The sequence below is a fragment of the Penicillium alfredii genome (genome assembly GCF_028826965.1).
Source record: "Penicillium alfredii strain IBT 34128 chromosome Unknown utg000003l_segment0_segment0, whole genome shotgun sequence".
NCBI classification, from domain to species: domain Eukaryota; kingdom Fungi; phylum Ascomycota; class Eurotiomycetes; order Eurotiales; family Aspergillaceae; genus Penicillium; species Penicillium alfredii.
In genome coordinates, this window is record NW_026622700.1 from 196,162 (window position 1) to 208,273 (window position 12,112).

Below are 12,112 nucleotides of genomic sequence, written 5' to 3' on the forward strand. Positions count from 1 at the left end.
CCAAGGTGTTCACGAATACTTCTTAACACCCTTAATCGGTTTTTCTCGCCCTCTTGCAGTAGCTGGAGATGCTCAACCTTGAATCTTTTGAATTCATTCTCCAATTTGTGATGCCAGGGATACAGGACACAAACTTGGAAGCAAAAAGCCGAGCTTGCGATCACGAAGTTCGTAAGAGAAAACCTGCGAGTTATAATCATTGTGCTCGCCTGAAAGCGGAGCCTTGGAAGATAACGTCGGTTGTGTTGGCTGCAACTTATTAGTAGATGCTGACAGAAAGAAAGCCTCATGATTCTGCGACAAAATACCAAGGAGCTTGATGGGGGAAAATAGTATTAAATCTTGGATCTAAAAAATGTTTCCACGGAAAGGATGGAGAGACGTATCGCAAGATCTCAACTTGATATGAGAATTTAAAACAGAAAAAACTTTAAACCCAGAAATATAGTAGTAAAGGTTGGCTAGTCACATGCGCCCAATTCGGGGAGATTCGGTATTTCGTGTTGAACTAATTTATGGAGGCATTCTGGCCTTCCCGACCATCAATCGTGCTAACGGACTGTCGATGATCTTAATGATTTCTTGTTTGTTTGAAGTTGACTATTGGTGGATATTATTTACAGCATAGTCACATTGCCAAAAGTCAGCCCCTTCCACTTTTTATCCTTCCTAGCTAAGATTCAAGAGTTACTGAAAAACAACGGAGCCCAGTAGGCATTGTCCTTTTCAGTTCTCGTACGAAGTAATGCATAGGCGCAGGGTTTCTTGCAAGCAAGTTCGTGCTACAGTGAACCGTAGGGCATCTTGTCTGAACTCTATTCCACCCAAGGAACTAGCTTTCGGCCGAAGCGGTCATTTCTCGGAATCGACAGTCGGCTCCGGCTGCTGTTCAACCAATCACTTAATCGTCTTTGAATTTTTCTTTTGGAACAGCGTTCATATATGCACGTAGTCCAAAGTATTTTCTATACCCGTATACGATCGGCAAAGGGCCTAACTCGCTGTTCAGTATTTGAATTTTCATGACTGACACACTCGGATTGACACTCCAACAATTTTTCTCAGTCTATCATTAATGCTTTGCCAGCGAAATCTCGGTGCAAGTTGGCACAATACCTCTTTGTTCCTCACAATACGACCTCTCCGAGTAAGAGCATTTCACAACACCACTGCTCTCCCTTTTGGGCGTTCCATCATGAGCGAAAAGCGGCTCAAGAGGGCGGCGACCGAACCTCTTGAGGCAAACTATATACCCAGCCTTCAACAGGCACCAAGGCAGGTTCTGTGGATTGGATGCTCTGATAGCGATTCCAAAGACTCAACTGTGCTTAATCTTCTTGATGACGAGTTGCTCGTGCTCAGAAACATCGGCGGTATGATCATTGATGGCGACCTGTCCTGCGAGACTACGATAAAACATGCCGTCGTTGACCTTCAGGTAGCCCTTGATCCTGAACAGCTTCCCGATTCGCTCATATTAACGTTGTCTAGGTGAAACACATCGTCGTTTGCGGGCATTACGGATGTCGTATTGTGAAAGCAGCTTCGAGAGAAGGGCTGCAGGGTCCTTGGTTGAGGTAAATGAGCCCTTGCTGTCTAAGAATCTGTGAAGTCACTGATAATGGTTATGTAGCAAGCTCAGTGCCCTCCATTCGGCGCACGAAGAGGATATCAATCAACTTCCAGCGTTGGAACGGGATCGCTCTTTTGTTGAGCTGAATATTCTTGATCAACTGCGTTCGCTACGCAAATTTCCCGAAGTGACCGATGCAATTAGGCTGGGCCGTTTACATATCCATGGACTGGTGTACGATTCTGAGACCGATAAGGCTTATAGATTATCGGAAGGGCAGCAGAACCATTAGAATAGGACGGAAATTCTTTAATTCTGCATGATTTATTACAATTACAGGTAGATTTGGCTCCTCCATGTGAGTCCCAAGTATCTGTCTGAAGTCGACCGGAACCAATCTCGCAAGTTGCTACCATTTTACCGCCAATTTCGATGTTTTCTTTTGAAGTACATATCACAGGTTTATTTAAGATGTTACATTTGTAATTTTAAGTCGTGACTGGCATTTGAATATGATTTTGATCATTCACGATTGGGACTCGACGACAGACAATATATTTTCTTCACATCCTCTAGCATACCTTCAAAATCGATGTTAAGATCTTTCAGTAGGCCGTCGCCTAGATCAAAAACCCATCCATGAACGATGGGATACTGATGATCTTGGTAGCTTTGTTGGACAGCAGCGGTCTTGATAATATTCCTGCAGGATTCCATCACATTGAGTTCAATCAATCGATTGTATCTCGAGCTCTCATCGGTTATTCCGTCGAGTTCCTTCTCATGCAAGCGATAAACGTCGCGGATGTTTCGGAGCCATGGGTTAAGTAATCCCAAGTCAGCCGGTGTCAACGCCGCTTTAACCCCTCCACAATTGTAGTGGCCGCACACAATGATGTGCTTGACTTGCAAGTGCCGCACAGCATAGTTAATCACGGACATCACGTTAAGGTCGACATTGGGTACTAGATTGGCGATATTGCGGTGAACGAAGACCTCGCCAGCCTCCAGACCCATAATTTCGTTGGCGGGGACACGGCTATCGCTACAACCTATATATCTAATTACCATCAGACGAATTCAAGGGTGAGTATTTTGATGATGAGAATGAAGCCATGGGTATGTTGCTCACAGATAATTGGGTGATTGCCCAGCAGCAAGCTTCTCAAAAAAGGCGGGGTCTGCGCCCTTCTTCGACAAGGCCCATTGTTTGTTGTTTTTGAATATATGTTCGAGCGACTGCTGGAGATATCGTTTCATGTTGTTTTGAAGGTCAACCCGTAACGATGTACGAGGGCTTGGCAAGCGTGAATCGTGATTGAGATTTTGTTCGTCACACTTGCGGGAGAGCAGGAGGCAATTATTTTTGAAGGGGGTATATTAGGGCCGTGTCTACGTAAGCACGTCGCGCCCACTTCATCATCTTAGAAGTTGTATTATCATCACGTGAACATCCCCACCGCCGAAGACATGTGAAACATTTGGAAAACCCCATGGCGCGTACGTGAAATTGGCTAGGTCGCTTTGCTATGCTAGCCCTGATATTACACATCAGTCTGATAGCCGATCAGGCATAAGGTCTACCTCCTACGACGCAACATCAAAACAAAACGACCAAGCGACAAACTCGACCACAAGAAACTGGCACCATTCACGATTGACGAAAAGAAAGGACCAGTCAATTAGCAACTGAGACTACCTGAGAGTATGGGCAGAGTTCATCCTATATTTCATGTGTCATTGCTTGAACCCGCACCCAAGGACGCCGAACTCGCTACCAATGCGGAAATCGAAGAAACCGAAGACGAATATGAGGTCGAAACGATTGTTAACGGCCGCTGGTACAATGGTCAACAACAACTCTTGGTGAAATGGAAAGGGTACTCTACCTCAGAGAACACATGGGAACCTATCGCGCACTTGAGGGGCTGCCACCAGCTGGTCCAACAGTATTACCACGAGGCGAAGAGGACTCCGGAAAAAAGGAAGCAAAGGAAGCGTAGAAAGCAACAGCTTCCCAGAAAGACGATGAATCGGCCATCGCTATCATCTGCGTCAAAGTAGGATCCTCTGACGTAGCGGCAAGAGGTTGATTGCCATCTTCGGCGGACGACGATGTCGCACGAGAATCTCGCGACACGCCGCATTCCACGACACTCTTTTCCGAAGCACCATTTGATTGTCGAGCCTGCTCCGAAGCAGCAGCATCCACACGTTCTTTTTCCATTCGCTCCAGCTCTTCAGCTTCACGACGCTCGACTTCCTCCAATTCCGCAATCTCCTTATAACCACGAGCAATGAAATTACTAGCACGTTTTTGCAACAAACGCTTTTGTTTCTGGAGACGAAGCAGTTTCAAGAGCCCAGCCTCCTCTTCCTCCAGCGAATTTTGAGACTAATCGCCACCATTCGGCATCAGAAAAAGTCGGGTTCGACATCGTGTACTTGGCACCACCACCCGCCTTTACACAACCAGAACAGCGATCGGAACAGTCGGATTGTACGCACGCTCGTTTAAGTCGAACACAACGGTCGCAGGGGACAAACGACCGATAACCTTCCTCCTCGATGCGAGCACTAAGTTGACTCTTGCGGACCGAGGACTTGGAAGACATAATCAGAAAAGACTCGAAATATGAAAGGGAAAGGGACGCCCGCCCAGAGGTACCTACTATTTATGTTTCCGAGGAAGAAAACACAGAAAGGAGGGGATGATGTTACGGATCTCTTAGAACAACCCCACTCCTGAGCACACCAGAAATACAACGAGGCCCTATCTAGTACACCGCCCCAGGAGCGATGGGGTAAGATGACCTCAAGAAGATTGTCATAGGACATGACACGGCCATCACGTGACATGCCAGATCAGTGATCGATACGAACATACCATGATCACGTGCAGAAGGGAAAACCGTGGTGTTTCCGCCAACACCTCCTGATACGGAATAACACAAGGGAACAGCGGACTACGAGGCCAATGAGCGCACGACAAGCACAGACGTGGGACCCAGACCATCGTAGGATGGGAGACATCCCAGGAAGAAGAATCTCCTACAAAAGGGACCATCACGAGAAATCACGTGAAAGGACTCGTCGGTGATGAGAAGGAATAGGTATATAAGGACGCTCTTTCACATATGTATTTAGTTTTTCGTGATCAATTGCACATTGTTACTTGGATACCACCTTTGGTCTTATTCACAGTTCACCGTGACAACCATCCTACGAGTAAGGGAGCTACTTCGGTACTGACCTATTCGGCGCACACTCAACTGGCACATCTTCGCAAGCACCCATCAGGATCTATCTGTATAAGGCCTGGCGTGGCATCAGTATGGTTGAGGGTAGGCTTGAGGCTCGCAGTTACAAAGAGAAGTATCACCTTTGAGGACCAACTCACAGTGACCAGTTAGGTACCGTAACACTGAGCTAGTAAAAAGTTAATATATTAAGACAGACTTACTAATACCCTTATCTTAATAGTCCTAGTTATAATAGCCTTTATAGCGGCGGTTAGCTTACAGAGTTATACCTAAGTAGCCCTTTACGTGAGTCCGTAGGTTACTGGTGTTCGAGAAAGCGATCTTAAACAAAATATTAATCTCTTCTACTTAGAGTAGTTAGGAATATAGCAAAAAAGCTTTCTACCATAGAGAATAATATTACCTTTTTTATCCTATATAAAAATAATATATTAGAAATATATAAAAAATAGATAAAAAATAGATAGGTGGGTCGAGTAGGCAGGTACTAAGTTGATTTTAGTGTGGTAATACAAAGATGTAATTTTTAATGAATTATAACTAGCCAATCATAATACGTTTACACAAGCTAATTCCACACTTCCAACTATGGACCCAACACCAACCCAACCCAACATCTGATCTGGGTTCAGGGATTCCGGGTAACTTATTTGGGCGGATTGTCAGCTGAGAGTGGGATTCTGTGTCTTTTGATAGTTAAAATAATTTGAAAATGATCCTCTCACCACCTTTCTATTCTACCAATAGGTGTGCGATTGAATCCTAGCGAGGATTGACGACTAGTGGGACGCTTGATTTACAAGAATCAAGGCTCACAAGGAGAAGGATAAGTAGAACCACAGCCCCACCGACTCGAACACTCAGGGACTCGCTCCCCCTGGATCCCAATGATGATGAACGTCTTCTGTTTGCTCCTTATTATCGGGCTGGCCTTTCTGCAAGGAGCGCTGTCAGAACCAGAATGGAACGATGTCGATGGGATCGACCGGATTAGCGCCGCGAGGCGCCTCCAATGGCCCGACGACTGCAACCCCTCCTATTGCACCGATTTTGAAATGGACGAGACGCTCCAGGAAGCCGCTCTGCTCACGTATAATGCGAGACGAGCTATCGACGTTATCCTCGGCACTAAAACGGACAAAGTAGTCGCCAAAAACTCGAGGAACGAGCGATTCCTACAAGCAGCAAAAGCACTATTTCATATTGATTATGGGGATGCGCCGGACAATCCGAAGATGTGGGCTGTTGCCCAGGACAAGCGCTTTATTCTGTTCTATGTGAAAGGTCTTCCCTTCTCTCCCCAGAAGTACTACTCCCTTACCAACCCATATGTCTCTAGAATTCTTTGACCGGGTCTACCAGTTCCTGAAGCAGGGGGGTGTTTATAAGCCTAAGATGCTCTGCGGTGACGAGGACATCAAATTCGTGACTAAGATGAAGGAAATTGGAGGAAGGCCTCCTGATGAACCAATTTGGAAGGCAAAGAATGAAGATAGTAGGTCGATCAGAATCCCCCCCCCCCCCCCCTTTTTTTGTGGAATTTCGAAAGCACTAACAATGGGCCTTCTACAGAGAAAACCACTCCGGGGTGGTATATCTCCAACTTTTACTCCCCAAAGGATAAAGAGGGCAACCGCATCGAAGATAGAGTGGTCCGTATTCACACCGACAGGCCTATCTGCAGACGCCGCCCTAGTAGTGATGGAATGGTCGTTGAAGGCCAGACTTTTCGCGACGTCCGAGTGATCGTCCTCTGTAATCATATCTTTGGCTATAAGGAGCTTGAAAAATTGATAAGGGACCAAAAGAGACTTGCAGTGGGCACGTCTCTAGACACCCAGGACACACGGGGGGCAGTATGGCTCCATGAATATTTGCATTATATTTCTCCTGAAAGTAAGTTCCTGTTTTCCTGCCGAGGAATGGGTGGAAAGAGAGAACCAAAGGAGTCTAATCCAGAAACCATGCAGTGACGGATCAGGAAATCGACGTTGGGACAGGCAAGCAGAGAGCGTATGATGTAGACCTCTGCATGGCCTTGGCCCGCAAGAGTGCGTCAGCAAAAGAAGCCAGAGATAATCCCGAAAATTACGTCAAGTTAGCGACAGCCGTCAGTCTAAGGAGGGTAAAATGGTTTCCTAGTGGGAAGAAGGCGAATTAAACCGAGGCAGAAGATTTGCGTGATAGTCGGTGAGCCTAAAGTCTGTTCTTGGTGATGTTCCTAGGTTTGCTATCCATGATTATTACACACGGGGTTTACCTACGTTATTCAATTTTGCTAGCCACGATGGCTGAGCCTGTATAGTCAATCGTTGGCTGCCTCTTAGGCTAAAATCAGTCCATAACCCCGAAACAATACCGTGAGACGATAAATTTACCAGCGCATAATAAGCGTTCTTCATTTTTATTGCCATGAAATAAGAAATGAAATAATATGAACTTCCAAAACAAGAAATTCTTAATCCAGTAAGAAATAGCGAAGAGCCTCTGATAGTTCAAGATGGGTACTGGAAATCAGTCGATATTCATGTTTCGAGAGGGCGGTTAAGCCATTTTCAGATCGACAGAAATTACTGATTAGTTATTGAGAAAATTGACAGAAACATTCAGGCTAAGAAAGGTCACGCACACACCAGGGGAACCAGGGTATTTTATTGGAGGTTTATGGCAGCAAAGCGACATTAGCTGTATACGGAAGATCAATCCTGACCATGTATGCCGCTCATTTTCTTATTGACCATCAATAGCAGCTGGAAAATAAAGCAATCTTCCAATCATACAGTCTTCCAAAGACGAAATGTATTTGCCAATGCCTGCTGAGAATTTGCCAAAAAATCGTTTCAACCAGCCTGCAATTCCAGAGCAATGACCTTTTACGACGGAAGATGCGGTTTTGCCGTAAGACAAACCGCAGAACCAGGGGGTGAAATTTATGTAAATCGCAACCTACCAACCAAGCACTTAATTCAATGGAGAATGATGAATGCCCGTAAGAATTTGAGGGATAGGAGAACCACAGCAGTATCCAATGTCATGAACCTAGACTATGCAATAAGGAATGAGCCGCTTCATTCAAGGCATCCATACTCGCATATTATCCTCGCCAGTACTTTTCAATGATACGCCCACCAAAAAGCTTGTCTGTCTTAGGAAGCGCTTGCGGTTTCGGCCAATGCAAATTCTCCGGTTAAAAAAAATAATACCTGTGAACCTGCCAGACAGCGACTGAGTAGATAATCCAACCAAGGTGAAGGATTTCGATCATCGCAGTCAAATCGATTCCGCATATGGTGTTCACATCGGCCGCGATTGATAGTAAGATGGACTGACCGAAGTCTGCAAGCTAGAGTTGATCTTCGACAACCAAAATATTGCGAAGAGCGATTTCGTCTAGGAACACTCTACGAGAGTGCACGTATGATAAAGTCTTTGTGAGATACAGTATCCAATCAATTTTGACAAGATCTGGCGGCTCCGGGTTGACCTCGATGTAACTCTCAAGATCGCCGTGTTTCGCAAATGCTAGCTCGATCCCATATTCGGAAGCACAGATGCAAGAGATGATTCCCTTGTGGTCACCCAGACGTTTGTAGATCTGTATTTCGTGTAGCTGCGGCCATAATTCATTGGTCGGAGGCCATCAGCGAGATAGACGGGAATTGTCATATGTTCCATAGAGCCTCCCGAGTACGAAACTCGCGTGATCCTGCAACTTGTGGATGCAGCGGCTTGAGTTGCAGGAGCTGGTTGGCGTCTTCTGCGCTGTGAACAAAGTGGATCCCCCCTCGCGGTCTATAAAGGAGACTACAATTCCACCCAAATGGCAAACTGCAACGCAGCCCTCTCAAAATCTTCTCCTTACCCCTTCCTACTGTGCCTTATACACTGCCTCCTGCCCGTAGTCCTGATCCCGATTTCTCGATTTCTACCTTGCTCAACTGCCTTTTCTTTGGTGCAATATGCCAAGTGATACGTTTCGCTTGGAGTCTTTTCGGCAGTGGAAACCTTTCCAGAACAAATCGCAGCCTCCGCGGGAATCTCTCGATGTTTGTCATTATCCAAGTCTTGTCTCGATCACCGCCACGTCTACTTCGTCAAATTCTCGTGGCTCACCGAGGTACCCAAATGTTCATTCTCATACGTCCGAGCGACACCCCCTTCCTCCTCGACCGCCGGTGGAGGTTTGCTTGAACGACAGCCTACCACAGGAGATAAGCACCCAGCACCAACCCACTGTGGTGAATCAGACATCATGCTTGGACCTCGGAGTTGAGGCGCTCGACTTCGAGGATACTCCACACCTGCAGGATTTATCCAGCCCTGGAGATGAGGCCCATCCGCTGATCTGTGATAGCTTGGGCTAGGATCCTCAATACCCACTCAGCTTTGAATCGAGCGACTTAGGGCTCACCCGCACTGCCAGTCAGCACTCTCAGGTCAGCCATGCTGAAGGTTCTGTTTTGACTCGGGAGAGTTGCGACACAATGATTGATCCGGCAATTTTTGAATGTTTATCCTTTGCGAGATATTGAACAAACTCCGGCCAGCAGAGAGACCGTGGACGTGGTGGCCTATTCTCATTCGCCGGACAAGACCGTGCGTGGCCACAACCGCAGCACATGACCAAGATCGCAAAGGGCAATGAAGCCGGGGCGGCAGCGGTCCAAAATTAACAAGGTTTCTGTCGTGAACTATCAGCGCATGGAAAATGCCGGCCAGAGCACTCGAGAAAACCGCCCCGTTAAAATGCCTTTTTCTATTCTTCGGAATCAATTCACTTCTCTACCAATAGAAGAGCGACTACAGTTTTTGTTCTGGATGTTTGTGGGTGCGCTGTCACAATGCCTCCATATACCCTCCCGCTCCAATGATGTATCAAATCCGAATGATACCTCGAAAGAGGAAGGAGTCACGACTTTATCAGCTGAGCAACCAAGCGGAGAGACCAGAGTTGCCCATGGAAAAAATCTTTGTTTCTCAAGAAAAGTATTACCTTGATTGGCAGAAGAGAATCGCCTTCAGGTGCAACTTAGGGGGGAAGAATCTCTTGCCTGGTCGGGAGTGTTTAAGCGATTTGATCAGAGATTCCGGGGAGGAGTCAAGATTCTATACAAGTATACTGGAGCACGACACTCAAGAAACAGCTGGCATCGTAGCGGAGGACGTGAAAAATGCCATCTTTATCAAGCCATGCCATCTCCCAGTACCTTTCAGTAATCCAATTAGTCGCCTTGGAGTTCTGGGAGTAGAAATTTATTCTCTAAACATTGGCCAAGGTGGAGTCCTTGACCGACACGTTTTGACCTTGGCAAGAATCACAGAGAGGCGCGACAAATATTTGCAACAAGCACGTTTTTCCCCGGTTTTTTATTGTGCTCTGGATCCACGTGCTCGTCTCAAGCCTTTGCTGTTCTTAGCCCACGCAGATGGGGTTTCTGCACGAAGGCTGCCTTGCCCTCAAAAGGAAAAGAAAAGTGCCGTTGGGAGTCTTAGAATTTGGAGATTTGAAACCAAAAAAAATCGATGAACAGCTCTCAAGCATAGGCGTGGTCAAGACACGATACTCCCATGAAATTGTATAGGCACTATCTAGACAGTGCCAGTCGCCAGCAAATAATCCACCATCAACCACAATAGTCTGCCCATTAAGGTACTGGTTCGACGTAGTAAAGAGAATGGCCCCGGCCATATCTTCGTCTTTGCCTGGGCGTCCAGCTGGAACTTTGCCTTCAAACTTCTCCTTGGGGATATTGCTCTTCTGTTTTTCATCACTACCCTCAGTGGTCATTTCTGATGGAAAGACACCTGGGGCAATATTATTGACACGGATCTTGAGATTGGATGTGACCAACTCGTGCGCAAGCATTTTAGTTAGATGCACAGCGGCCGCTTTGCTCGAGTTATACGCGAAATGATGCTGAGAGGACTTGACAAGACCAGAAATCGATGAGATATTCACGACGGTACTAGACCAACCGTGCTCCTCGACAGTTCTCTTGTTAAGCAATGGAAGGAACGCGGTCGTTGTGAAGAAGAGTTGCGTCACATTTGTCCGCATTACTTCTTCCCATTCTTCAACGGAGTCTTCATTTTTGAATAGCTCTTGTTGGAGCTGCTTGGGATCTTCCAGCTCTGTGTTCTGAGTCAAAGAGCTGATGCCAGCGTTGTTGATCAAGATGTGCAATTTGCTCTCCTTGGCCGAGATTTCATTCACTAATCGTTGGATAGACTGTTTTGAGGTGACATCGGCAGCAATGGGAATAATCTGTCCCGGGATTCCTTTGGAATACAGCTCCGCAACACGGTCAAGTTTCTCGCCGGTGCGACCCGTAATGTAGACTTTGGCACCATTCACAGCGAGTGCTTGGGTTGCCATTAAGCCAATCCCGGAACCGCCGCCGGTGACAAGACCAACTATAATTCATTAGCATTGTTCAAAAAGCATTTTTAAGCTAAATATCCCCTACCTCTCTTCCTGACGCTGAAGACATTCTCCAGCTTGAAGTTCTGGTTATGATTTTGCGCAGACATCTTTTGCAATGATGACGTTCAGGAAGAAAATGTTAATAATACTTCTTTTACTCAATAATTAGATTGCGTTATCGATTGGAAATTTGGCTTTTTTAAAATCTCAGCCAGGCCGCTTCCTACGTACCGGTGCTGCAGGTAACTAGGTTTGGCAGAAAGCTGGAATGAAGTTTGACATCATACTGATCGCAACGTGATATTGCGACTTTGTTGCGTTTCGTTTATCTGTGGCCCGAACTTGTTTCAAGATCCATGGGTTTCTGGCTTAGGAGAGTTTCAAAAGGTTAGCTAAGGCTCGAATCGATCGAACCAGGTGTTGGCAAGATCCTGAAAATTACAAACTCACCATAATGCAAGGCCACGGTTAAGCGGGGTAAAGAGGCTAGCTATTGTGTGACCATCTCATTATAAGAAAGGGGCCTGTCACTACCTCTATTCTTCATTTAGATTTGGGCATGCACCCACTATAGCCGAGTCCATGACTTTTGATTTGGGACCTAATGGGTTGTTTTGTCGTTTGGAATCGATTTATGGAGGCTGCTATGTTCGTTCTTCCTGGCAGCTTGGACGTCATTCTCTTTCAATTGTTGGACTCAGGATCCACAAGTCGATCCCACGGTACATACATATGGATAGTTTGGTTGATCTGGACGGGATGTGGAGCGAGCGATCGCCTGCTGAGCAAAGCGCGAAGTCTCTGCCAATCATATCCATAGTTCAAGAGCTGCCATCTGAGAGCAGCAATTCC

At 46.3% G+C, this 12,112-nt stretch overlaps 5 protein-coding genes across 5 annotated transcripts; 3 read left to right on the plus strand and 2 right to left on the minus strand.

Annotated features, from left to right (window-relative positions):
- Positions 1–1,195: 1,195 nt before the first annotated feature.
- NUU61_001622 (uncharacterized protein) lies at positions 1,196–1,865 on the plus strand (the record flags this gene model as incomplete). Its single annotated transcript, XM_056652204.1, has 3 exons — positions 1,196–1,438; positions 1,492–1,577; positions 1,634–1,865. The coding sequence occupies 3 exons, from the start codon at positions 1,196–1,198 to the stop codon at positions 1,863–1,865; spliced, it is 561 nt and encodes a 186-aa protein (XP_056515133.1).
- Positions 1,866–2,095: 230 nt separating this feature from the next.
- On the minus strand, positions 2,096–2,833 carry NUU61_001623 (carbonic anhydrase; the record flags this gene model as incomplete). Its single annotated transcript, XM_056652205.1, has 2 exons — positions 2,096–2,633; positions 2,706–2,833. The coding sequence occupies 2 exons, from the start codon at positions 2,831–2,833 to the stop codon at positions 2,096–2,098; spliced, it is 666 nt and encodes a 221-aa protein (XP_056515134.1).
- Positions 2,834–5,726: 2,893 nt separating this feature from the next.
- On the plus strand, positions 5,727–6,997 carry NUU61_001624 (uncharacterized protein; the record flags this gene model as incomplete). The annotated part of the gene is made up of 4 exons (XM_056652206.1): positions 5,727–6,120; positions 6,176–6,331; positions 6,409–6,732; positions 6,807–6,997. 4 exons carry the CDS (start codon positions 5,727–5,729, stop codon positions 6,995–6,997), a joined length of 1,065 nt encoding a protein of 354 aa, XP_056515135.1.
- Positions 6,998–8,795: 1,798 nt separating this feature from the next.
- Positions 8,796–9,200, plus strand: NUU61_001625 (uncharacterized protein; the record flags this gene model as incomplete). The annotated part of the gene is made up of 1 exon (XM_056652207.1): positions 8,796–9,200. The coding sequence occupies one exon, from the start codon at positions 8,796–8,798 to the stop codon at positions 9,198–9,200; it is 405 nt and encodes a 134-aa protein (XP_056515136.1).
- Positions 9,201–10,249: 1,049 nt separating this feature from the next.
- Positions 10,250–11,367, minus strand: NUU61_001626 (SDR family NAD(P)-dependent oxidoreductase; the record flags this gene model as incomplete). The annotated part of the gene is made up of 2 exons (XM_056652208.1): positions 10,250–11,250; positions 11,304–11,367. The coding sequence occupies 2 exons, from the start codon at positions 11,365–11,367 to the stop codon at positions 10,250–10,252; spliced, it is 1,065 nt and encodes a 354-aa protein (XP_056515137.1).
- Between the last annotated feature and the right edge of the window lie 745 nt (positions 11,368–12,112).